At 39.1% G+C, this 27,680-nt stretch overlaps 2 protein-coding genes and 1 long non-coding RNA gene across 3 annotated transcripts; 2 read left to right on the top strand and 1 right to left on the bottom strand.

Annotated features, from left to right (window-relative positions):
• The first annotated feature begins 45 nt into the window (after positions 1–45).
• On the top strand, positions 46–5,558 carry LOC103448933 (cysteine-rich receptor-like protein kinase 10). Its single transcript, XM_008388194.4, has 7 exons — positions 46–909; positions 1,178–1,330; positions 1,462–1,583; positions 3,480–3,690; positions 3,824–4,064; positions 4,781–4,928; positions 5,071–5,558. Exons 1-7 carry the CDS (start codon positions 120–122, stop codon positions 5,374–5,376), a joined length of 1,971 nt encoding a protein of 656 aa, XP_008386416.3. The 5' UTR covers positions 46–119; the 3' UTR covers positions 5,377–5,558.
• A 10,120-nt stretch (positions 5,559–15,678) lies between these two features.
• Positions 15,679–16,921, bottom strand: LOC103448884 (uncharacterized). The gene is made up of 2 exons (XR_531293.4): positions 16,527–16,921; positions 15,679–15,878 (listed from the first exon to the last, which is right to left on the bottom strand). It is a non-coding gene; the product is annotated as an uncharacterized lncRNA (long non-coding RNA).
• Positions 16,922–26,654: 9,733 nt separating this feature from the next.
• On the top strand, positions 26,655–27,008 carry LOC103413352 (PLAT domain-containing protein 3-like). Its single transcript, XM_008351822.1, has one exon. The coding sequence runs from the start codon at positions 26,655–26,657 to the stop codon at positions 27,006–27,008; it is 354 nt and encodes a 117-aa protein (XP_008350044.1).
• Positions 27,009–27,680: the final 672 nt, after the last annotated feature.

The following is a 27,680-nucleotide window of genomic DNA, read 5'->3' as shown; positions in this document are numbered from 1 at the left end:
GACTCAGAAAAGTCAAGCACCGTGTGCAATATTAACATTGTCATAAACTTAGAACTTTGATATTTTAGTAGATCACTTGAACAAATTAATCGTATTATCAAAATCCCTTGGTTTTTTACATGCATTGTGACATGATCCCTTTCTACTTTCTCTCCTTACTTCTTATTGCATTGGCCAGTACTACCACAGGTGCTGCATACAGCAGCCATAACTGCTCAACTAGCTTGGCCCCAAACTCCACTGGCACCTCCTTCAAATCCTATCTCAATCAACTCCTCTCCAACCTTTCCTCCAACGCCAACCACGACGCCACCGGCTTTTACAACGCCACCACCGTGGGCCCAGCCTACGGCCTCTTTCTCTGCCGCCGGGACGTCTCGGCCAATGCTTGCAAAGAATGCGTGGTAAACGCAGCCTCGCAGGCACTCCTACTCTGCCCGGACAGCCAAGAGGCGCTGATATCGTATGACAATTGCACTCTAAGCTACTCAAACAAGCCCTTCTCATCCTGGGCGGCTGTCACCTCGCCTGTCCTTGTAATTTGGAGTCCGCAGGACTTGTCCCAATACGTTGAGAAACCAGCTAATGTCGCCGAGGTATTGAGGGCTACTTTGGGAAGCTTAGTCCCCAAGGCTGCCAATGCAATTGACAGGTTTGCCACGGAAGAAAGGCTTTTTCAATCAAACCTGATTTCTTCAGCTATCGTGTACAGCCTTGCGCAGTGCAGGCCGGACTTGTCCGCTGCCGATTGTAATGCGTGCCTTGAAGAAGGGAAAACGCAGTTAGCGCCTAGTTGCTGTGATGCAAAGCAAGGGGGACGAGTTCTATATGACAGTTGTAATATGAGGTTTGAAATGAATCCCTTCTACCAAGACGTGATTACCCCAACCTCGCCGACAAACAAATCTGGTAAATGATGATATCCTTCAAGCTTTCTACAATTCTTGTGAGCGATAAAATTGCTACCCTCGTATATAATGACATATGCCACAAATTAATCACCGTGTTGATTTTCATCTCATGACATAATAATATGAACCTTTCATTTTTGTATTCTCCTTTAAAAATCGATTAGGTCTTTGATTATTTATACCTATAATACAAGTATTATTTCGTACCATTATGTTGTCAAGTGAGCTCAGAGATATATATTTATTATAATTTTGTATTCATACAGGAAGAAGCAAACCCTCATCGATGATAATCATCGTCAGTACTCTTGGCTCTTTTGCTTTCTGTGTTTTAGTTGTGTTTGGTACCGGATGCTTCTTCCGCAAGAGACTCAGAACAGTCAAAGATAGATACCACTCCAAACGACGAATGAAGAAAGGTCATAAATAAATAAATAAATAAGTTTGAAAAGTATTTAGTCATTAGACGCGGCCGGCATATTATATTTTACTTCAATTTCTTGATAAATGTTTTAGTTAATTCATCTAATCTTTTAGTCAATATTTGTAGTTGGTAATGACATGAAGACTGTCGAGTCATTGCAATTTAGATTGGGAACCATTGAAACTGCCACGAACAAGTTTTCAGATGATAACAAACTAGGTGAAGGAGGATTTGGTGCAGTTTTCAAGGTATAAAAATATTTATTTGCATAGTTAAAATAAAAAATACTATTTATTTGCATGAGATACTTTGCTCCACAAAATTATGGAAGAATTTCTACACCAAAATAGTTCGTGATCATCGCTATGTGCAAAATTATTTCTACGAAAAATTAGTGAAGGATGTGATCGTTTAAGCATCGAACTGTATGAAAATATGAGAAATTAGGTTTTCATCCTTCTTTTTTCAACTTCATTGATTAAAACCTTATTCATTTTTAATTTTTATCAAGGTCCCTTGGTTTTAATAAACATCATTATTTGGTTCAATAATAAAATATTTTACATGTCAAGATAATTAAATAATTAAATTTTATTCTAAATATATTCATTTAGTGTTAGAAATGTTACATTTGATATATATATGTTTATGGCTAAATTTTGTATCATATATATTTATTTTTAGTTTGTACCCATTTTATTTTGTAATCCTTTTTTTAATTGTACCAATTTTCTTTTCAATTTTAGTTTGTACCCATATATTAATTTCTTTTTGTGTCCATATTTTTCAAACTTTTATTTGTACTCAGTTTTTTTAACCTTTTATTTGTAAAAATAATTTATTAATAATGTACCCATTTGTCTTTAAAAATGTTCCACTTTGTTATGTGTAAAATGTACCACTTTTTTTTTTGTAAGTATCATTTTTTTTTATGTAATATGTACCTATTTTTTTTTTAATGTGATACCTATTTATTTTTTAATCTAAAATGTACCCATTTTTTAATGTAAGACCTATTTGTTTTTTTTTTATGCGGTCCTTAACTACCAATATTCTTTGATTGAGACATTGATAGTTTTCAGTTTTTTATCGAAATCCTGACATTAATGTAATAATCTATTTTCATGTAGGCTATTATTTTTTTAATTAAAATCTGAAACTTGTAGTAAAACCCATCATTTATAGGATTAAAAATATTAAAGGAAAAATTATACTCTCTAATATATATTGTATATACATCCTATATACATAAACATGGGTACATTCATCAAAACCAAAAAACTATTGTACCAAAACATGGGTATATTTTTCAAAAACCACAAAAATAATACTATATTAGGCTTGATTACCTTATTAATTTTCTTCCATTAAACTTGACATGGATACATTCTCAAATCAATGAAATAGAGTGTGCCCATGATATTGATTAGAAGAAAAAAAATTGAAGGGATTTTATATAAATAAAAAGGGTGCATTTTATATTAAAAAAGGTACATTTTACATATAACAAATTGATATATGTAAGAATGGATACATTTAATATTAGAAAAAATTGAAAAAATTATATAAATGGGTACATTTAAGATTAAAAAATTTAAAATCTTTTTATAAACGTTTAATGGGTACAAACTTATTCTAATTTTTATTTTTACTTTTTTTAATTTTTGAATTGAAATTAATTAGGAGTTTAATAATAAGGGTGTGAGTATTAAAACCCTAAATCAATTACTAATTTTATTTTAAAAAATTATGCAACTAACATGTAAATTGTTTAATACATTAATGTTAGGGACTCTGATCAAAATTTGAAAACTGATAAGGTCTCGGTCAATGAACAATAGTAACTAGGAATCAGATACCAAGTTTTCCATTTTTTTTCCTCATTGGAGTGCCTATTTATAGGCCTATGATTTACATACAACAGTGTCCTATCTAATTACATATTGCAGCACATAATTAAGGATGGTACTATCCACACACCCCTTATTAATTTCTATTTTTTTATCTTTTTTAATTTATTCGATCAGACGACGGAAAATTGAGAATGGTGTGTAAAAGGTGAAAAGAGGTGTGTGGATACCACCCCATAATTAATAGTATTTCCAACACTCACTCTGCTTAGTTCACTATTACATATATTGTAGGGAACACTTGGTGATGGCCATGAAATAGCAGTAAAACGGCTATCGAAAAGCTCCACACAAGGTGTTCAAGAATTTCAGAATGAGGTTGTATTGGTAGCCAAACTTCAACACAGAAATCTTGTGAGACTTCTGGGATTTTGCTTGGAAGGAGAAGAAACCTTACTCGTCTATGAATATGTACCCAACAAAAGTCTTGATCATTTTCTATTTGGTTTGTGAATATCATTTGACCATAGATTTTCCTTTGTTAATTACAATATATACACATATATATGTATATATAATTCGCTGTAAATTCTAACTCAGTATAACGACTTGTCTTTGATAAATGTTACCGCATGCAGAACCCAGAAAAAGAGAGCAGTTGGATTGGTCGAGACGTTGCATGATAATAGGAGGAATTGTTCGAGGAATTTTATACCTTCATGAAGATTCTAGGCTTAGAGTTATACATCGTGATTTAAAAGCTAGCAACATCTTATTAGACGGTGAAATGAATCCAAAAATATCTGATTTTGGGATGGCTAAAATGTTTGGAGTTGATGGTCAAACTCAAGGAAATACCAAAAGACCTGTCGGAACTCTGTAAGTTTCAATTTATATATCCTTCGATCATATTTAAATTTTAACTTATATATCTTCATATAAAAAATAGTACGATTTTACTGTACCGCATTGAAAAATATAAGATATCGGTATTATTTAATATAACAGTATTTTAGGATTATCATAGACCATTTATTTATTTTTTTAGTATATCGATATTTTTACATTAGAGGGAGTAAGAGTTCAGCTAAACCACACAATGTGCAACCTAATTTGCTATCGAATCCGTCATCCACGAGATTCAAACCTAAGATCTCTCACTTTTAAGCGAAGAGGAATATTACCAGACCGTAGTACTAAGTGGCTATCATAGACCATTTATTAAGTTCAAGGAATAATCTTAACTCTAAGCGTTAAGGAATACCTTAGATCATAGATTAAGTTCAATGAATTATCTTATACCATTGATTAATTTTGTTTACTTATTTAATTTTTTTGTCGAAAGAGATTAATTTTGTTTATTCATTAACATTAAAATTACCGAGGTTAGATTAACAAGGTTGCCTTCTACGATGTGGAAGTTAGATTAAACTATTAAGGTAGTATAATATAGTTGAATATTAATGAATTACAATATTAACGTTAATAAAGGGTACCGATACCTTTTATTTTTAGTATGGTATCATAGACTCACCCGAAAAATATTTATTTTTTTCTAACTAAAAAGATTCAATGCATTAATTTTGGACATGCAGTGGTTACATGGCTCCAGAATATGCACTAGAAGGATTATATTCAGTAAAATCAGACGTCTTTAGCTTCGGTGTACTCCTGCTTGAGATCACCACGGGGCGAAAGAATTTTTTAGGTTTTGACTGCCCTCTTCCTACACTTATAGCACGTGTAAGTATTTAATAACTTGGGATATATAAGAATTATTTATACATACATGATAATTTCCAAATCATTATTTGGCTAAGCTATCAAAGATTAGTATACTTTTATTTTCTATATACTTACATCCTTAAAAATTATTGTTTTACAGGTTTGGCAATTGTGGAATGAAGGAAAAGGATTGGATTTGATGGATCCAATTTTGTCGAAAGATTCATGTCGGCCAGATGAATTTTTGAGATACATCCACATTGGACTACTGTGTGTTCAAGAGGATGCAAACAGTAGGCCGACCATGTCATCAGTTGCTTTACTGTTGAAAACTGAAACTATTAGTCTTTCCAAACCTGAGCGACCTGCATTTTTTACAGGAAGATCTGGAAATAAGCAGGATCAAATAGCTGCTAATAGTTGCACCATCAATGGTTTAACAATTTCTGATGATCTTCCCCGTTAATATAAATATAAATTATATGCTTGTACATTCAACCTCTATATACTTCTCATTCAAGTGACATTTTTTGTGAGATTGAGAATGAATTATGAAGTTAGACAATTAAGCTGTTGAACATTTTTATGTAAGTATTGTTAGAGTAAAATTGGTAATTCTTAACAAAATATTTGAGTTTGTAATTCTTAGACTAGTGCATGTGTTCGGTTGTAATTATTTTAGTCTAAATTTGTATCTCGTACTCTTGATCACAATAATGTCAAGTGTTTCAGAAATATCTACTCGGTAAGTATGTCAAGCACATGCATTCAAATAGGTAGATCTTACTTGGTATTTAACTTGATTTGATTTTGGCTTAATGTTAAGTGGTTGGAATTTTTTTGTTAAGTGGTTGGAATTTTTTTGGAGTAGCCCAATATATATTTTAGTTGCCATTAGACCTGGCAATTTTTTACAGGACCTGTTAATACGACACAACAACTAATCGGGTCGCATGATAAGAGCCCGTTAATGACGGGTCCTTAATAGGTTTACACAAAGGTGACACGTGAGTAACCTGTTTTGATACGTTAAGAAAAAAGTTATTTTGATGATTTTAATTTTTTAAACTACTAAAAAACTTACTATAAAGTACAATAGCCATAGTGTATATGTATATATTGTAGATTAAATATGTGTTGTTGTATTATTATTCTATATAAATTTAAAAATTTTAAGTTTTATTTGTATATTATACTATAGGCAAAGAGTGAGATTAAAAAATTATAAAAACATATTCAAAATAAAAGTATCAAGTAATTTAAAATTACCAAACACATTAAAAAATTATAATAATTAATTTACAAGTGCAAAAAATGTGAAAAAATATGCAAAGACTCGTGATCGTCTTCTACGCTATGAGTATGGGTACATCGTCATTTGAATTTTTAAAACCATATAAACCCCCATGAATAGTATTTTTAAGGGAGTTCAAAATAAATAAAATTCATAATCTTTAATGTACAAGTCTAAAAAATGTGAAAGTATATATAAACGTGAAAGCATATACAAACGTGCAAGCATATATAAACGTGCAAGGTTCCTCAACCTTAAAACACAACTCTCTTTATTTTGCATATGCTTTGAACATTTGGTATTTTATAGTAATGTACTAATGTTTTTTTATTAGGCTTTTATTTTGGAATATATAATACTTGAAAGACAAATTTTTTTTTTATATTTTGAAGTAATATTTATGTGACAATGTGATATGCATATACTAATTTAGTATTATGTTTTCTATTTTTTTGGGTCAAATTATGTTTTTCATTTTCAGTTTTATTGATTTAAAATATATTTTCTTTTAACGGGTAACGAGGAAGGTCATATTACTTTATAATATTAACGGGCCGATTTTGGGTCGGGTCTGTAAACACGGAAATTTCTGCAATGGCGCGACAAGAACACGTGTACAAAATAATATTTGTATTGATGATTTAGGGGTTACAATCTCTTTCAAATTTGATCCTCTGATTCGATCTTTGTTATGCGTAGATTTATGGATTAAGATGCTGATTCAAGGGTCGTCGAGGCTTGATCTTGGATGAACGGTCGAAAGTTTCTTCAAAGGCCTTTTGGGTTTGATCTTGAAGGTTGATGGATGAACGGATCTTTAAGGGCTTTTGGGCTTGATCTTGACGAACTGTTGATGAACGGATCTTCAAGGGTCTTTGGGGCTTGATCTTTAAGGGCTTTTGGGCTTGATCTTGACGAACTGTTGATGAACGGATCTCCAAGGGCCTTTGGGGCTTGATCTTGATGAACAGTTGATGAACGGATCTTCAAGGGCCTTTGGGCTTAATCTTGAAGAACTGTTGATGAACGGATCTTCAAGGGGCTTTTGGGCTTGATCTTGAAGAACTATTGATGAACGGATCTTCAAGGGTCTCTTGGGCTTGATTTTGAAGGAGGATTTGAAGAAGAACAAGGAGAGCTTTCTTGATCCTTCGGGATTTGCTTGGGAGCTTTAGAGTTTCAAAGCTTCAAGGTTTTTGGTGTAATGTATATGCCTATGTAAAATGAATGAAATGGCTTCTATTTATAGAATTTTCCAAGGCCTAATTTTGGATATAATATTCAGATGACATAAGTTGTTTTTTGCCCGGTGTTGACACGTGTCATGTTTGATGACTTTTCCGATTTATTTTTATTTTCATTTAGTCACACGCTACGTGTAAAATTTATGTGACACATGAGCGTTGAAATTGTAACTACTGGTCAACATTTATTTCACCAAAATTTCGATGTCTACAAATGCCCCCCACTTCAAGGTGCGTCGTATACATATGCTTGTCACGTGTAGGAGATGCATTTTGAAGTCCCTTAATGTAGATGTCGATCCAAGGGCCGTCAAGGCTTGATCTTGAATTGGGCTGGAAGTTTCTTCAAGGGCCGTTGAGGCTTGTTTTTGAACTTTGTTTGAAATTTCTTCAAGGGCTGTCGAGGCTTGATCTTGAAAGTTGAAATTGGACCACAAGGAGCTTCATATGGTAGACGATCTTTGGCTTTGGTAGTAGATGAATTGGCATGTATTTGTTTTTGCGCTTGTTGACTTTCCATAGTTTTGATCTTGAACTAGATTAGAGGATTTTCTGGATTCCTCCAATTGTTGACTTTCCACAACTTATTCTTGAACTGGATTTGATTTAAGGGTGATCTTGAATCGGACTTGTGATTTCCTCAAGGGCCGTCGAGGCTTGATCTTGAATTTGGCTAGAAGTTTCTTCAAGGGCCGTTGAGGCTTGATTCTTGAAGGTTGACTCGAACACATGGCAAGCAGGCACGAGCGAAGGTGACGACTTGTTGCTTTGTTCAATCTTTCTAATTCACACCTGAGTAGTTTGGTCAACGGTACAATCGTCAAGATTGATGAGCTCTTCTTCTAGTTGGTGACTTGATCTTTAAGGATTTGATTCAAGGGTGGTGAATCGGCATGTGCAGCCCACAACGCCTACCGAGTCGACCCAAGAATTTGAGGGTCAAAACGAGTCCACTACCCAGAGTGATTGCAACCTTGATGATATGAGATACCTTTGATTTTGAAGAAGTAATGGATGAATCAGCATGTGCTTTGTTGTGCTTGTCTCCACATGCTTCAATGTATCATTTTCCCTTGCCTTATCTGTTCTTCTGGCAGATGTGGAATCTTCTCTGGAAGCATAAGATGTTGAAACAATGGATACTTCGAGAGCAGTGCTAGGTAAGCAATCAGGGAAATGTTCCAAGCAGTCGGTTCCTGACTGGGAGTTTGAGTGGAGGTTCCGACATATTGCTTTCTTTATCCTTGTCTTTGCAAGTGAGAAGAAGGACAAAGAAAATGACAGGGAGATTACATGATATGAGATACTATTGCTTTCTACCCTGATGATATAAGATACTTTTGCTTTGGTGTCATTTGTTTGCAGAGGTATTCCCAGAGAGGAAGAAAACCGAGCATTCCAAAAGGCTCTGCTGGGAGTGCACTCTCGGAAGTGAGGAAGGGTTGGGCATTTTTTTTTTTTGCAGGTCTGCCTTGCTATGGAGGACGAAGTTCAACATATATAGAAATTTTCCAACAGCTAGTAGTGGCATTATTCCTTTACTCTTGTCGGCAACCGTTGGTAATTGGAACAGTAAGATTCACGCATTTTCGACTTTGGCAGGTATCTTTGACAAAGTTGCTTGTGCTTTCTGCAAAGTTGAGGTTGCGTGTGAAGGGTGGCGACAAATGCGGAAAAGCCAGTTTTTTGAAATTCGAAGAGTGATGCCTCTTCGATTTCTGAAGAAGCGATAAATTGTCTCTTCGATTTTTGAACAAACAGCAGATTGTCTCTTCGATTTCTGAACAGGCCTTATTGCCTCTTCGATTTCTGAACAGGCCCTGTTGCCTCTTCTTTTTATAGAGGCATTAATCGTGTTTAAAAACACACTTAGAATGTTGCTACCTGTTAGGAATTTCCCTCATTTTGTATTTATAAGAATTCGCCTTACACGACCTCTTCTTCTTTCATCATTTTTTTTTTGCGCAAATGGCTTGCTCATCTGATCGTCGTCTTGATTTGAATGTTGGGGAAGATGTTGACATGTCTTCTCCGGATAACATATGGCGCCCGTCCTTCTTATACGCCACCGGTCCTCTTACAGTTGGAGACTCTGTGATCAAGAATGACATAACCACTACGGTGGTAGCTAGAAATGTTCTCACCCCCAAGGACAACAGGATCATTTCCAAGCGGTTTGATGAGCTGGCTGTTCAGGACTCTCTGGCTTTCAGTGTTCAGTGTGCGGGCTCCGTATCAAATATGGGCCAACGCCTTCTTGCTCGAACTCGTCAAGTTGAGTCACTGATGGCTGAGGTGGCGAGTCTTAAGCAAGAAGTTATAGGGCTTAAGCGTGAAAACAGAGAGTTGCACATGCTTGCTAATAATTACTCAACGAGCATGAAAAGAAAGCTCAACCAGTTGCAAGAATCTGAAGGTCGGATTCAAAGTGACCATCGGACGTTTGTGACTTTACTCCAGAGGCACCTATTGCCTTCGTCATCTAGAGTTTTACTGAGTGTTGAGGCTCCAAACAGTCAACCTCCGGTGCCTCTTCTTCCTGGAGCTTCGCTGAGTGGTGAGGCTTCAAACAGTTAACCTCTGGCGCCTCTTTTTCCTGGAGCTCTGCCAAGTGGTGAGGCTTCACACGAACAACCTTCGTGAAGGCTCCCTCCTGTTTGCTTATTTTTTTTTTTTCACTCATGTATATGTTTCCTCTGTAATTTTTCAGAGAAATCAATAAATGAGCTTTGTTTCATTTAGTGTACATTTTTTTATTTCTTTATTTATTTCTTTTTTCTCCACCAAATGACTTTATTTTATATATATATATATATATATATATATTATTTTGTTTTCTTTGCTTTTCGGTGGTGCTGATCCACCAAGATCCCACCCCTTTTTTTTGTTTATTATTTTATTATTATTATTATTATTATTATTTTCTTTTCAGAACCTTTGCCTTTCGGTGGTTCTGATCCACCAAGATTCCACCTTTTTTTTCTTTTATATATATTTTTATTCTTTTCAGAATGGTGCACTTGCACCTTTGCTTTTCGGTGGTGCTGATCCACCAAGATTTCACCTTTTTTTTTTGTTCTTTATATTGATTTGCTGGGCGATGGGTAGAGAAGAGGAAAACCATTGGGTTGAGCAAATGATAGTTGCACTATAATCTCAAAATACAATTAAAGCTACATATCCTTGTTCTTCTCAAAATATCCTGCTTGCAGTGTCAGGAAAATATATGCTATGCATGTTCGTTAAAGCTTTTCCCTGCTCCAAAAAATTTCTGCAGGCTACTTGCATGTGTGAGCGCCATCATTCATTGCATGTGCTTTGTAACGTTGATCAAATTCCTCAATTTCTGTTGTGTATAAATAAGCCTTCCTGTAAGGCTTTTAGACATGTATCTGATCCTTATTTCGTTTCCATCAGCTTGAAAGTTTTAACCTATCAAGTGTAGTTTTATTTGCACCGAAACTTGTTGCTTAATGTTTGTTAGCTTTTTTGGAAACCATAATTGCACAACCACTTTGCAGCCATTTGCATAACCACTGCTTTCTTGCTGCCTTGCACAGTCATCTGCACTGCCTTGTCATCTTTGTTGCACTGCCTCACGTCCTTGTTGCACCGTGGTACTGTTGACTGTCACCACGACTGTGTGCATTGCTTGTTGAGAATGACTTTGAAAGCTGCACTACAGTCTCTGTTTGCTGAGGACAACTTTGACGGCTGCACTACGGTCTATGCTTACTGCACAGCCAATTTGGAGGCTGCGGTGAAGGAAGAAGAGGAGTTCAGAGTGCCTTTGTGAAGCCTCTACATGGGTAGGGCTTATGCTGAGGACGACCTTTGATTTCTAGGGTCATGTATATATAACCGTGTGCATATATATATATATGTATATGGCAGGTGGTTGTCCCATCTTGCCGTTTGCATATATATATATATATATATATATATGTTGCAGGTGGTTGTCCCATTTTGCTGTTTGCATAAATATATATATATATATATATATATATATATGTTGCAGGTGGTTGTCCCATCTTGCCGTTTGCATATATATATATATATATATATGTTGCAGGTTGTTGTCACCCCACCGTGTGCATATATATATATAATGTGTGTATCCCACTAATGATTTTTTTTAGCAGGATGCTGGGATCCTCATGAAGTCTTTCAGAGACGTGGTAGTTGGTGGCGGGGTGAGCAGGACGTGGGTGTACCTATGCTTTCTGCTGCGTAGTACTTGTGCAAGGGATTGTAATGTGGTTTCGCTGTGTAGTGCCTTTTGATCATAGTTTTCCCTCAATGGTGCGCTGCCGTGTGGTGCTGTGCAAGAGCCTGCAGTGGGATTGTGCAGTGCGATTTGCGTAACATTTTGGTTTTCTTCGCCAGTGTAGCGTGCTTTGAAGGACCGCTTTGTAGCTGCCCTATTTGCCGTGCTGCTCAAGTTTTGTGGCTGATTTTCTTTTTGCAGTCATGGTATTTTTCAAGTGTTTTAAGAGCAACACCATCACCATTCTTGCAAAGGACGGCGATTCGCAAGATAAGGGAACAACTTTGAAGCTTTACGCGCCACTGACTGGTCTTAAGGTGCTTGCTTTTCTCGCAAAAAACAACTCCATGCATATTAAGTCATGGCCTTCCGAAATATCTTGGGAGGTGGTAGACTCTGTTCAGCCAAACACAAAGAAGAAGGCATGCATATCGAGGGTTCTTATCTTGAATCCTTCGCACCATGCTCGTGACAATCATTCGGCCTCGTTTAAGCTTCTTTGTGATCACATTTGCAGTGGAGCTATGGCTTGGAATGGTACCCTGTTGACTACTTGAGAAGCCATCTTTGATGAGTTTTATTGAGAGTGGCTTGAAGATGTCTTAAGTTGATCTAAAGATGTGCTTACTAACGTGGGCCTTTACCACGCTGTGTACGCATCTTTGTTTAGTTATGATCGCCATTCTTCCGTCCTTCGTACGTTCTTTGAGCATTGGTGTTCAATGACTAACACACTTCACACGGCGCAAGGGGATATGTCAATTTCACTTTGGGATCTTCACAGGATCGGAGGTTTGCCGATCCAAGGTAAGTTTTACGACGAGGTCGTTCCCGGCACGGAGGAACTTTCTCTTTGCAATAGCCGATGATTGCATGCGAGTTATCGCTGTTTGTTTTGGGCGTATCACAAGTTTTTCCAAGATGCTACAGGTAAATCAGGTGTGAGGATTTCCTCTTGGGTCCAATTTTGGTACTGGGAGGCCATGAGGTATAAGAAGCCTTTGAAGAAAAATGGTCGTAACAAGACCACAAGGCCAAAGGGGAACTCAGACCTGTCCGGTGTTATTGGCTCAACCAGGCGTCGCTCTTCTGACGAGTTAAGAGCGTTTAAAGATCTTGGCATAGCATCAGAGCATGTGGAGAAGTCTTACTTGGCTGCTTTCTTAGCTTGTTGGCTTTGCAAGTTTGTTTTCCCAACAGGCGACGTTGACTTGGTTCGTCCTGGAGTTTTCAAAGTTGCTAGCAAGATGGCTGCAGGTGAGTCTTTTAGCCTTGCTATTCCAGTCTTAGCCAACATTTACAATGGCTTGAGCATTGTTTCGAACTCAGCTAGCACTGAAGATCGGGCTGCGGTGCTTCCTTACCACTATGTGTATGGTTAGTTAGGTGAATACTTCGGCACTCATTTTTCTTTGTCAACTCTAGACAAGTCAAGGCCTTCTTCATCGACTGCAGCCAAGATGGGGCCTTTGATGACGCAGTATTCTTACGTGCTCTTCGCGAAGAGCCTTGATGATTTGCAGGCGTGAGCGCTGTTTAAAAGTTGTGAAGATTTGAGGATGGACCCCTTAGCGAGAGTTGACTCGGTGCGGCGAGGCATCGTAGACGATTCGCATCTCCACTTCTCTGACTTGTCTTATCTTATAAGTCTCCGCTCGGGGTTTGTTTCTTTACGGCGAGAAGACCGATGCATTGTTCAGCTATATAGTCTCCACCATTTCAGCAGGCAATTTGGTTTTATCCAAAACATGCCAGGCCAGCTGAAGGAAAAGAACCAATCAACATCATTGAGAGTTTTGTACCCATGCATATACAAATGCTGTTATCACGCTGCCAGCTAAGGACAAGTTCAAGAGTAATCCAGTGACTCGTGTTTACGTACGTTGGTGGTCAAAGGTACATTATAAGAACTTGGGGATGGCAAGTGGTACCAATTCTCCTCACTCAGGCAATGATATGTAGAGAGAGGGTTGTCCTGTGGTTCCTATGCAACTGGTACCTCTTGATTGCGCGAGTGTGGCTCTTTTACAAGATGGACCTATAGCCTCAGCTCCTCAACGCTCACACTTGTCTCCTCAACACCCAGATCCCTCGGAAGAGGCGGGAGATGAAGTTGATTCGCACAAAGACGGATTTATTCTGCAGCAGCGTCGACAAGTTTTAAACAAGTGACCAATTGAGGATGCTCAGGTTGACAGGGATGTCAATTTTCGTCATAAGATGAATGAAGTGTTTAGGCCTCCTTAATGTGATGATCGTATGCCATTTGAGAGAGATGTATGTGTTTCCTTTTCTCTCGTGATTTCTTCTACTTTCACCATTTTGGCTTTTGTTTCTAACATCTTTCTTTATCTTCTTTAGGCTGGGCCTTCTTGTCATTTTGATTTGGCAACTACAGAGTTTTATTCCTATACGGAGATGCTATTTGGAGGCGACCTACCTACAGACAAGGAGATCGAGGATCCACCTAGTGCAGAGCTTGTTCCAAATCCATCGAACTTCCCGAGTTTGCCATGTGTAGGTGGAGGTATACAAGAACCCGTCATGCGTCTAACACCTTTACTAGCTAGCTCTGAGATCTCTTTGAGAGGGCCAAACCTTAGCGGTACTGAGCGACTCATCCATCGCATCAGTCTTGGTGCGGCAATGGAGATCAATGGCCATATTGAGGAGAGGATTTCTAAGTGTCCGCGGGAAGACCTTACGTTGCTCAATGAGGATTTGTCAAAATTTGTTTCTGTGATTGACAACCTTAACGTTGATTCCTCATCCTTGAAGATTAAGATTGCCGAACTTATGGCCGCCTCGACTGAGTATTCTTCCTTGGGTGCTATTTCCTTGGAGAAGTTGAGTCCAGATGTTAGAACTCATCAGCTAGCAACGATAAACTCATCACTGGCTTAAGTCTGATCTTTTCAGCACGCTGTTTCAGGAGATTATCAAGTCATAGAGACTTCTTTAACTTCTGTTTAGGTGCGTCTAGATGCATTGGTGCCAGAGCGGGAGCAGTTGGTAATCGAAGCATCGCAACTTGAAAGTGTTCTTGCGGAGCAGGGAACTACACTTTCTCAGTACCAAGAGGAGATTTCACGCCTAGAACGAGAGAAAGGCATGACTATGGAGTTGCCCATCTTGTCTCCCACCGAGGTAGAGACTTTGAAGACTTTGGAAGGCTTGCTTGAAGATCGCCTTCATAGTTTTAGGGACATAGTTTTCAAGTAGTATCTTCTGTTTTTTTTTTCTTGTAATAAGGCTTTGGAGCTGACTCCTTCTTTCAAAGAAATAAAGTATTTATGTTCTTGAATTTTCTCTTCAATCTTCAAAGTGTTATATATATTTTTTAGATGGTGCGACTTACTTGAAGTTTTGACGTTTCAAGTTGCCTATGTACCCTCTATTGAGGAAGGATCAAGTCATAACGTAGTTCAAATGCATTTTTTTGTGCCGTGCACAGTTTATGCTTTTGCGGGCCAGGAGTATGGAGCATTTGTTTTAGAGGTAGTAGCGCTTCAAGAATCTTCCATTGATGGGGCCGATCTTCAGGTCATCTTCTGCTATGATTAAGTAGGCACCGTTGGTGTAGATTTCTTGTATTACGTATGGTCCATCCCACTTTGATGTGAACTTGCTTTTTGTCTTGTGAGTTGTGATGATAGGCCTACATAATGCGAGGATGAGATCTCCAGCTTGGAAATACCTTGGGCGAACCTTCTTGTTGAATGCCTTGGATAACCGTGCTTGGTAGCATTCCAAGTAGGGCTGGGTTCGGTTCGAAACGGTTCGGTTTTTTGTCAAAACTGAAACCGAACCGAAATTTCGGTTCGGTTCGGTTCGGTTCAAATTTTTTTCGGTTTTTTTGGTTCGGTTTTTTTCGGTTCCGGTTTTTTTCGATTTGGTTTCGGTCCGGTTCGGTTTTTTTCATTATTATTATTATTATTATTATTATTATTTTAGATCTGGATATTAGTAAACTAACCCAAAAGACTCTGCCATACTAGCCCAATAGTTCCAATAAACAGTAAAGGCCCAAGCCATAAAATACAACCAAAGAAAACCTAGGCTTCTACTGCAGCACCCGCCGCCGAGCATCCCTACTAGCACAAACCCTCGCCACCAACCAACCAACGCCTCGCCGATTGTAACATCCGGCCACGAGCACCTGTCTGAACACAGCCAAACAAACGAGATCCAAAGGTTTAATAAAAATAAAGATCCAAAAACCAAAGATCTTTACTACATACGGTTCCACAAAGACAAATCCAAGAACACATCAGCCAATTTTTCTTCAAAAATTCACAAAGCATAGCCAACAAATAAATTCAAATAGCATAGTCAACAAACCAAAGAAATAAAAACTATTAATCAAAACGTAAAAAAAAAACTACCATTTTCATTTTTCACCAAAGATCTTTACTACATACGGTTCCACAAAGACAAATCCAAGAATACATCAGCCAATTTTTCTTCAAAAATTCACAAAGCATAGCCAACAAATAAATTCAAATAGCATAGTCAACAAACCAAAGAAATAAAAACTATTAATCAAAACATAAAAAAAAAAACTACCATTTTCATTTTTCACCAAAGATCTTTACTACATACGGTTCCACAAAGACAAATCCAAGAATACATCAGCCAATTTTTCTTCAAAAATTCACAAAGCATAGCCAACAAATAAATTCAAATAGCATAGTCAACAAACCAAAGAAATAAAAACTATTAATCAAAACATAAAAAAAAAACTACCATTTTCATTTTTCAGCACTCAAAGAATTAAACAAGAAAAAAGAAAAAAAAAATTGAATACTTACTGTTAAAGAAATCCGGAGGAACAAAGATGGATGTCTGGTGCGACCTCCATATGAATCTAGAGTAAAAAACTATTTGGCTTGTATTTGAAAAGCAGAGATCAATCAAGACTCACGGTAAATTGGTTGGGCATTCCACTTAAGATGCACGTTCAATTTCCCAAATTTGGCTCCATCTAGCGGTATCGAGTCTTGGTATTCCCCTTCTAAGATGACCCTAGTGAGGGTCAAGATGCATCTGCCCATATAGTCTGAAGGGAGGAAGAAGAGTTGAAGGGAGGAAGAGAGGAAGGAGAGTTGAAGGGAGGAAGAGAAGAAGGAGGGAGAGAGAGACTGAGGAATCGCAGCGGATGAGAGAAAGAGAGAAGAGAGATTTGAGAATGAAAATGAATGACGGCTAGGGTTTGTGAACTTTATAAATTTTATAAAACATTAATATTAGAATACCTATAAATATTATACTGGTACAATTATAGCAATACAAAGCCTACAGTCAAGTTGGTTTGAAGGAGGCTATCCCCAACCTGGACGGAAGGGGTTCGAATCTCCTCTCCAGCAGGTTTTGAGTATTTATATTTTATTTTCATATTTCGGTTCGGTTCGGTCCGGTCCGGTTTTCATACCTCAAAAACCGAAACCGAACCAAATAAATTCGGTTCGGTTCGGTTCAACAGATTCGGTTCGGTTTTTTTTTCGGTTCGGTTTTTTTCGGTCTCGGTTCGGTTCGGTTGTCGATTTTTTTCGGTTTTCGATTTTTCCAACCCACCCCTAATTCCAAGTGTTGTTGAGCTTCGAGCCTTCTTTCGTCGAGTGCTTCCAACTCTTGAAGGCGCAACTTTGCATTCTCTTCATCAGTCAAGCCTTCTTGTATAGCCATTCTTAGTGAGGGGATTTGACTTTCGAGCGGTAGAACATCTTCCATGCCATATACTAGAGAATAAGGCGTAGCTTGGGTAGGAGTCCTATGTGTCGTTCGATATGCCCAAAGTGCTTCGCTTATTCTTTCGTGCCAGTCTTTCTTTGTTCGGCCGATCACCTTCTTTAGGAGATTGCACAATGTTTTGTTGAATGCTTCTGCAAGACCGTTGGTCGGAGCATGATACATGGAAGACTTGCGTTGCTTGAACTTGTATTTTCGCAGAGCTCATCCACAAGTTGGTTGGAGAATTGTTTTCCGTTGTCAGTGATGATGTAGTGAGGCACACTGTACCTGTGGATGATATGCTCCTTGATGAAACGGACGACAGTTTCCTTCTTCACTTCCCTTAGGGGTATGGCTTCAGCTCACTTGGAGAAGTAATCTATTGCAGCTAGGATGTAAGCTTCTCTTGCAGATGACTTTGGAGTAATTGGTCCTACAACGTCCAATCCCCAAGCATCGAATGGCCATGAAGTAGCTGTAGGGTGTAATGGCTCAGGTGGTTGGTGTATGAAGTTGGCGTGGAATTGGCAGGCTTGGCACCTTTTGGCATGTTCCAGGCAGTCCTTCACCATGCTTGGCCAGTAGTAACCCATTCTTTTGAGCTGGAAATGTAGCTTTGGTCCAAATTGATGCGCCCCACATACGCCTGAGTGTGCTTCTTCCATGGCTTGACTGGCTTCTTTCTCACTGAGGCATCTCAGAAGTACTCATTCGAAAAAGTGCCAGTATAGTGTTTCTTTGTAGTAGAGGAAGCGAGGTGCTCGTCGACGTATTTCAGAGCGGTGTCTAGGATCGTCTGGAAGTTTTCCATGCTCTAAATAGTCGATCAGCGGTTGTCTCCATTCTTCAACATCGATTGGAAGTACTGAGATGACATTCGTATCATCAAGTAGCATTTTAGTGACGACGGGGGATCACCCATCTTTGGCAGACTAGCACGTCTGTAGCTTCGTCTTCTCCTAATGTCATGCTTGAGGCTAGGTTGGCAAAAGCGTCTGCCATTTGATTTTCTTTTCTTGGCACATGTTCTAGTGTTACAGCCTCAAACCTTTGTAGCAATTGAGTTGCCAGCCGGAAGTATGGGACAAGATCATCTTTCCTCACCTCATATTCAGTCAAGAATTGATTGATTATGAGCTTGGAGTCGCCATATACCTTGAGGGCTATGATTTCCATGTTGATCACCATTTGGAGCCTGATGATCAGTGTTTGGTATTTAGCGACGTTGTTAGAGCATAATTCGCTTACTTGGAAGGAATAAGGTAGTATTTGCCTTTGTGGCGAAATGAATATTACTTCTGCCCCCGCTCCGTCCACTCGTGCAGATCCGTTGAAGAACATCGTCCATGTCGGGAAGATGTTGATGTAGAACACGTCCTCGTCAGGCAAGTAGTTTGAGATTTTCCAATCAGCTGGGATTGGGTGATCGGCAAGAAAGTCTGCTAGCGCTTTCCCCTTGACGGCTTTAGTTGAGACGTAGATGATCTCATACTAATTAAGAAGCAATGCCCATTTAGCGAGTCGCCCTATCAAGACTGGTTTGGACATGACGTATTTGACCGGGTCAGTTTTAGCAACCAAGTGGATAGTGTAAGCATGCATGTAATGCCTGAACTTCTGGATGGCGAGCACCAAGGCAAGGCACATCTTTTCTATTGGGGAGTAGTTCAACTCGACGCTGATGAGAGTTCGGCTGAGGTAGTAGAGCCTTCATTCTTTCTGGGATTCATTATCTTGCTCCAAGAGTGCTCCAACTGAACTTTCCTGAGCGGCGATGTACAATATGAGTGGTTTCCCGGGCATAGGCACCCCAAGATAAGTGGACTTGACAAATATTTATTTATGCTTTCAAAAGCATTGTGGCATGCTTCGTTCCATACGAACGGAACATCCTTCTTCATGAGTCGGCTGAACGATTGACAATGCCCTGCAAGATTGAAGATGAAGCGTCTGATGAAGGCTAGCCATCCTTGTAAACTTTTCAGCTCGTGCAGGTTTCTTGGCTCATGCATGTTTTGAATGGCCTTGATTTTTTATTGGTCCACTTCAATACCATGGTGCTTGACAATGAAGCCAAGGAACTTTCCGGATGTGACACCAAACGCACATTTTATTGGGTTCATCTTGAGGTTGTATTTTCACAGCCTTTCGAACACTATTCGCAAATCCTTCAAGTGGTTTGATCTTTTCTTTGTCTTGACCACCACATCGTCTACATAACATTCTATGTTTTTGTGTAGCATGTCATTGAAGATTTTTTACATTACATGTTGATATGTAACTCCAGCGTTCTTCAGACCAAAGGGCATCACCTTGTAGCAGTAGATACCTTTTGGAGTGCGGAAGGCTGTTAGTTCCTCGTCTTCGAGAGCCATGCGAATTTAATTGTATCCAGAAGAGCCGTCCATGTATGACAGTGCCTCGTGGCCAGTGGTTGCGTCCACCATGATTTCGATCATTGGCAAAGTGAAGTCATCCTTCGGGCAAGAGTCGTTGAGGTCTCGAAAGTCTACGCAAACACGTATTTGTCCAGATTTCTTAAGGACGATGACGATGTTGGAGATCCACTTAGGGTATTGCACCTCTCGAATGAAGCCTGCTTCAATTAGCTTGTCAATCTCTGCCCCAATTTGTGGAATAAGCTCGGATCGATAGCGCCTTTGATTTGCTTTATCGGTCACGTTCCAAGCTTGACAACTAGATGATGCACAGCGATGATAGGGTCAAGGCCGGGTTTTTCTTTGTAGGTCCAAGCAAAGACGTCTTTGTACTCTGATAGCAGTTGGTAATACTCCTCTATCTCATCCGCACTTAGTAGCGCACTTACGAAGATAGGTTTCTGCTCTTCTTTTGTGCCTAAGTTTAGCTTCTTAAGATCATCAACCGTGGCTTGCCCTCCATCCTCAAGTTGTGGTGGTGCAGCAGTGATATCTTTTTCAGGGATTTCGTCTTCTTTACCTTCTTGGATCGTGATGTGGAAGACATGTTGGACTTCCTCTTCAGTGCTGTCTTTTTGGGTGTTATAGTTACGAAAATCTATGTAAGCACGGAGTTCCCCTGATTTTTTAAAGGCAACATTTAAGTCATGTCCCGAGTCCATGACCTTGGATTTGATTTAGACTCGTCCGTCTGGATTATGTGGTTATGCAGGAAGGGCATCATGTTATAGTGATCTGCTTCAGCTCATGTTGAACCTTCTGCTTCAATCTTTTGCATAGTAGAAGTGGTGTGCAACCTTTGCATTTAAATGGTCGTTCAGAGCACTACTTCTCAGCGATTCATCCATACTTAGCAGCTTCAGTGTAAATAGCCAATATCGTATCAACTGTTTTGAGGTATTTGCCGAAAGGATGAGTACTCAGGAGCAATGCTACGTAAGCAACTAGGCAAAGGTTCTGGGCAATCAGTTCCAGATCAAAAGTTTGATTTCAGGTTTCAATTGATTGCTTTCTTTCTCCTTGTCTTGCAAGTAAGAGCAAAGGCAAAGGAAAAGACAAGGAAAAAGCATGATATAGGATACTCTTGCTTTAGACCCTGATGATATGAGATACTTTTGCTCTGGTGTGGTTGGTTTGCAGAGGTATTATTGGGGGGGAAGAAAGCTGAGTATTTCGAGATGCTTCGTTGGGAGTGCTGATGTAAATTTAAACTAACCTAAATAATAGATTAATTTAAACCAAATTAAACTCGCAAGCGCACGAATCAATTGTAGAAATAAACGCAAATACGAGGTCGATCCCACAGAGATTGCTTTTAATACCAATTCAACCAGTTGATTACGTGAAACTTAACTAAGGAACGAATGATTGCTTAATTGATTATGAAAAATAATTGAAACTTTAACTTCAAATTAGAGTAAGAATATGAAATAACGACAACACACAACTAAAGAAAGTTGAAAAGAAATTAATGTGATGAAAGCCTAAGGTTATGAATCCACCAATAACAATCCTATTCCCTTTTCTTCAAGCCAATTACTATCCAATTACCATGCCAATAATTAAGGTTGTTCTTTCTAAGATATGAATTAATCCTTGGTCAGGCATCAACTCGTGTGCCTATACATGAAAACTATATCTTATTGATTAAGCATACAGTTAAACACATACAAACCCATTAAGCACAGAAGAATTATGTCAACCAAGCAGGACTAGTTTGATATTGGTTATCCTCACTAGTTTGTCTACTCTTCCTAATCTTAGTTCTAATAAACCTAATTGATATTGGCCATCCTCTCAGATTTATCTAATTATCTAGAAACAAGTTCACAATGATGGCCAATCACAAGAACATGTAAATCTAGAATAGATTAAGCACAAAGATTAAGAACTAAACATGGCATGTAATCAGATAATAATCAACAAGATACTTTGGGAATAATCATGTCATGGCTTCATCATAAACCTTAGAAGAAGAGTTTAGTTACACATAGTCATAATAAAAATCACAACAGAAATCATGGAAAAAAAAATAAAAACTCCCGAAAAGAATGGTAAGAACACACTTAATAGCCTGTCTTCACTTTGGACGAATATTCCTTGTGTATTTCGTTTTTCTCTCTCCCTCTGGGACAACCTCGGGCCCTTTTTATATCCTCCAATAAAACCCTCATAAGTCTGATAAAAACTATCCTAAAAGAAAACAGACTCCTAAGTAATTAATGAAACAAATTAGGAAAGAGTTCCTCTTGACTTGGTAAACACGGCATCTGACTTGCACGCCAGATTTGGAGCCGATTTATCTTCTGTAAAAATATGGAAAACGTATCTTTATCTCTTATCTTTCCAGGCATATATCCCACATCACTAGGAAAAATCGGGAAAGCCTCCAAATCTTCATTCTCCCACAACTGCGCAGTTCTGACGGGACAGTGACTTCTGTGGGATTGATTTGTATAACTGGAACGTTTGACTCCATAAAAAATTACGAAATTTGGACACAATGATCTTCCATCTCTTAGCTTCCTTCTCCAATTGTCCTTGCATCAAAACTCCTCCGAAAAGTCAAATTATCATCAAAAATGTCCTGCATGCGCAGATTGACAGAAACAGAGAAAAGGAAAGTAGTAAGGCTATTTTAAGACCAATTCTTTAACAAAACTTAGTGAGAATTAACCTGAAAATGTGATAAATAATGCACCTATCAAGTGCCCTCTCGGATATGAAGAAGTGTTGAGCATTTTTGCAGGTCTGCCTATCTGTGGAGCATGGAGGTCGACATATATAGAAGTTTCCCCAACAACAAGTAATAATGTTATTCATTTACCCTTCTTGGTCATAGCAATATAGTGGGAGCTGCAGGCTTCACATGTTTTAACTTTGTCAGAGCACTTTGAAAAAGTGGTCTGTGGTATCTGAAGAGCTGATAATGCGTGTAAAGATTGCAGACAAGCTTTATCCAAGGAAATCTGGCTCTCGAAGCTCGGAGAGTGGTGCCTTTTCGATTTTCGAGCAAGAAGGTATGTTAAAGATCTGGCTCTCGAAATTCAGATAACGTTGCCTCTTCGATTTTTGAACAAGCAACCTTATTGGGATTTAGCTCTCAAGATTCAGAGAGCGGTGCCTCTTCGATTTTTGAGAAAGCAATCCTGTTAAGAGTCTGGCTTTCGAGATTCAGATAGTGGTGCCTCTTCGATTTTTTAGAAAACAATCCTGATGAGAGTCTGGCTCTCAAGATTCAGAGTGAGGTGCCTCTTCTATTTTTAAGAAAGCAATCATGTTGGGAGTCTGGCTCTCGAGATTCGGAGAGCGGTGCCTCTTTGATTTTTTAGAAAGCAATCCTGGTAGGAGTCTGGCTCTCAAGATTCGTAGAGCGGTGCCTCTTCGATTTTTGAGCAAGTAATCCTGGTGGGAGTGTTTTCTCGATGTGAGTAAAGGTTGGACATTTTTTGCCAGTCTGCCTTGTCACGGAGCACGGAGGTTGACACACATAGGGACTTTCCAATTATCAAGCAGTTGTGCTATTCCTTTACCCTTGTTTGTAATGGTAGGGTAGCTTGACCTTCAAAATTTATGTGTCCAAACTTTGTCAGAGATCTTTGGCAAAGTTATATGTGGTACCCGAGAAGCTGATGTTGCGTGTGGGGATTGTCGACATATTTTACTTAGGAAAATCTGCTTCTCGAAATCCAGAGAGTGATGCCTTTTCGATTTTTGAACAAACGGCCCTACTGCCCTTTCTTTTATAGAGGCACTAATTGTGTGCAAGAAGTACGTTCAAAGAGTTATTGCTTGTAGGAATTTTCCCTTTATTTTCGTACTTCAAAGATTTATTGGACCTCATTTCTCCTTCATCATTTCTGAAAATGTCTGGCTCATCTGACCGTCGTTTTGACTTGAATTTTGGTGAAGAGGCAACCATGCCTCCTCAAGACAACATATGGTGCTCATCCTTTTTATCCCATACTAGTCATTTTACCGTTGGGGACTCTATGATGAAGAATGATATGATCGATGAGGTGGTGGCCAGGAACCTTATAACTCCCAAAGATAACAGACTACTTTCCAAAAGGTCTGATGAGTTGGCTGTTAAGGATTCTCTGGCTCTCAGTATTCAGTGTGCAGGTTTTGTGTCTAATATGGCCCAACGCCTATTTGCTCGAACCCGCCAAGTTGAATCATTGGTAGCTGAAGTGATAAGTCTCAAACAGGAGATTAGAGGGCTCAAGCATGAGAATAAACAGTTGCACAGGCTCGCACATGACTATGCTACAAACATGAATAGGAAACTTGACCAGTTGCAGGAATCTGATGGTCAGATTTTATTTGATCATAAGAGGTTTATGGGTTTGTTCCAAAGGCATTTATTGCCTTCGTCTTCTAGGGCTGTACCACGTAATGAAGCTCTAAATGATCAACCTCTGGTGCCACCTCATTTTGGGGTTCTACCCAGTACTGAGGCTCCGAATGATCACCCTCCGGTGCCTTCTCTTTCTGGGGCTCTGCCGACTGCTGATACTTATCCTGAGCAACCTTTGTGAAGGCTCCCTCTTGTTTGTTTATTTTGATTCATGTATATGTGCATATTTGTAACTTATCGAAAATATCAATAAATAAGCTTTGCTTCATTTCAACGTATTGTGTTAAATACACCAAAGCCTTCTTCACTAAGTTCTTTGAATTTTTTTTCTTTTGTTGAAGCTTGTACTTTGAAGCTTTGTGAGTGAAGCATGTAGGTTGAGGTAATGCTCCTTTAATTTCTCGAGTGAGGAAAACTTCCCAGTTGAAGACTTGAAAAATCTAGGTCACTGAGTGGTCGTGAGACTTCTGAGTATCAAGGTGCAATAGCATATGGTAGGAGTCCCCCAAGTCTGCAGATGAGGGGGTTGACGAAGGAGGTGTCTTGCTAGTAGCCAAGTTTCCAAAGTAACAAAACTTCACCATTTTCCTTTCTAAGTGGTAGCCCAAAACTCCTCCTTCATATATATTTGTTATGATAGTTGTTAGGCCCAAAGAAGATGAGGCCTAGGCCTTTTTTTTTCGAAATTTTTTTTCGAATTTTCGAATTTCCAAAATATATATATATATATATATAGTTTTATAGATGAAGCTTTGTAGGTGAAGCTTTGGTGTTGAAGCTTTGTTGGTGAAGCCTTGAGATTAAAGCTTTGTTGAGTACAATGAATTGATTTTGCTTCACATTATCTTGATCAAGAGTGTGTGAAGCTTTTGGCATTTGTAGTTGAAGCTTTGGTGTTGAAGCTTTGTTGGTGAAGCCTTGAGATTAAAGCTTTGTTGAGTACAATGAATTGATTTTGCTTCACACTATCTTGATCAAGAGTGTGTGAAGCTTTTGGCATTTGTAGTTGAAGCTTTGGTGTTGAAGCTTTGTAGGTGAAGCTTTGGAGTTGAAGCTTTTGTAGGTGAAGCTTTAGAGTTGAAGCTTTGTGGGTGAAGCTTTGGTGTTGAAGCTTTGTAGGTGAAGCTTTGTAGGTGAACCTTTATAGGTGAAGCTTTGTGGGTGAAGCTTTGGTGTTGAAGCTTTGTAGGTGAAGCTTTGGTGTTGAAGCTTTGTAGGTGAAGCTTTTGTGTTAAAGCTTTGTAGGTGAAGCTTTGGTGTTGAAGCTTTGTAGGTGAAGCTTTTGTGTTGAAGCTTTGTAGGTGAAACTTTGGAGTTGAAGCTTTTGTAAGTGAAGCTTTAGAGTTGAAGTTTTGTGGGTGAAGCTATGGTGTTGAAGCTTTGTAGGTGAAGCTTTTGTGTTGAAGCTTTGTGGGTGAAGCTTTGTGGGTGAAGCTTTGGTGTTGAAGCTTTGTGGGTGAAGCGTTTGTGTTGAAGCTTTGTAGGTGAAGCTTTTGTGTTGAAGCTTTGTAGGTGAAGCTTTGGAGTTGAAGTTTTTGTAGGTGAAGCTTTGGAGTTGAAGCTTTGTGGGTGACGTTTTGGTGTTGAAGCTTTGTGGATGACGTTTTTGTGTTGAAGCTTTGTGGATGAAGCTTTTGTGTTGAAGCTTTGTAGGTGAAGCTTTTGTTGGCACAATAAATTGATTTTTCTTCACACTAACTTGATCAAGAGTGTGTGAAGCTTTTGGCATTTGTAGTTGCCCTCCATTGATAAAGCTTTTGTTGGCACCATAAATTGGTTTTGCTTCACACTATCTTGATCAAGAGTGTGTGAAGCTTTTGGGAATTGTGGTTGAACTCAATTAATGAAGCTTGTTGGTACCATATTATATTGGGCCTCATTACTTGGGCTTCCAGACATTGAGCCCATGATTCATGTAAAATGGGAGAAGCCCTTAGTCTATAAAAGGGCCTCCTCACTCTTACAATCCTCAGGTCTCATCCTCACATACAAAGCCACAAGGCTCACCAACAGAGAAACTCTATCAATCTCTCTCTTTCTCTAGGGGACTCCCCCTCACACTTGTAATCCATACATACAATTACAGAGAAATACGATTAACATTAGTATGGACGTAGCCCAAACATTGGGTTGAACCACGATACATCTTGTGTTATTTACTTTCTTGCGGATTTACGTTGTTCTAAGACCTTTCGGTTTTGTGCATCAACATTTGGCGCCGTCTGTGGGAATCGACATGAAAAGCAATGTCAGTTCTCTTTCATTTTTTCATCTCACCACCGTGAAACCTCATCACTGTCCATCATGAATCTGCATAAGCCCAAAAACCAAAACTAAGAAAAACCATTTCACTCACTCACTCACTGTCATGCAAAACCCTTCTGTCTTTTCAGCCTGAAACCTAAATAACCATGATGGATGTAAAAACGGGGTCGATCATTAAGGCAGGCACAGACTCAAAGATAAGCATAACCCTCGGTGATTTCTCTAGCCGGTCTGTATGGGTACCGGATCTTAGGTTATGGGGGCTAATGGGGCCACACTATGACTACTTTGAGCGTGGTAATGTGGACGTGTTTAGCGTATGTGGTCCATGCATGGATGCACCAGTATGCTGGCTCACCTTCACTTCCAACGGGTTTGGTGTACACGCCGGGTGGTACTGCGATCATGTGGAGGTTACTGCCACGGAGCCTAACACTGCATCTTCGAAATCCATGTTCTATGTTCAACAATGGTTGTCCAACGATGTTGCTCCATATTAAATGAATGCAACTCGCGATGCGTGTAATCCCTGGAATGTCAATGCTGCCGTGGAGCAGCTGGGGAAAGATGGGAATGCCGCCGTGAAGTAGACCGGCCATACCGGAACCACCACCTCAAAATAGCAATGGCTTTACTTCGTTATCTTTCTTTCCCCACTGAACAAGCCCTCATTCTCATACCTCCCTTCTATCTCCAAAACCCACGACGCCTCTTCAAGCACACTTCAATGGCTGCTCCGACGTCTTCCATCCGATGTCGACAATGGCTTTTTCGGCGTCTTCCAACTCACTATCTCCCCACGATGTCGTTTCGAGCATTGCCACCAACGTCGCTGATCTGGGCGAAGATGAAGATGATGACGTGTCCATCTTCACATCGGATGGTCTCGTGCTCCCGGAGCTTAGCAAATTTGTCGAGGAAGGTACAGTTCTTCGTGAGTGGTGCCGGCATGAGCTTTCTTAAAGGACTGGTCGTTTGAGCCGATGTCTGCCGGAGTTGGAGGCACTTTACCAAGAAGATTGTCAAGGCGCCGGAGCTCTCTGGGAAGCTGAGCTTCCCCATCTACGTCAAGCAGTCTGAAGCGACCTCTACAAAAGAATCTGAAAAAGATGAGACCTTTTTCTTTTTTTCTTTATTACTTCCCTAGCTACCAGCAAATGATGAAACTTTCA

Source organism: Malus domestica, chromosome 05, assembly GCF_042453785.1.
Source record: "Malus domestica chromosome 05, GDT2T_hap1".
Taxonomy (NCBI): domain Eukaryota; kingdom Viridiplantae; phylum Streptophyta; class Magnoliopsida; order Rosales; family Rosaceae; genus Malus; species Malus domestica.
This window is presented reverse-complemented; position numbering and strand designations above follow the sequence as displayed.

Excerpts from the sequence above, each read along its gene's own strand:
- LOC103413352 (XM_008351822.1), top strand. The coding sequence starts at position 26,655 with ATGATGGATGTAAAAACGGGGTCGATCATTAAGGCAGGCACAGACTCA.
- LOC103448933 (XM_008388194.4), top strand. The coding sequence starts at position 120 with ATGCATTGTGACATGATCCCTTTCTACTTTCTCTCCTTACTTCTTATT. Across the intron at positions 3,691-3,823 it reads TCTTGATCATTTTCTATTTG|AACCCAGAAAAAGAGAGCAG; the intron begins GTTTGTGAATAT and ends TACCGCATGCAG. Across the intron at positions 4,065-4,780 it reads AAAAGACCTGTCGGAACTCT|TGGTTACATGGCTCCAGAAT; the intron begins GTAAGTTTCAAT and ends TTGGACATGCAG.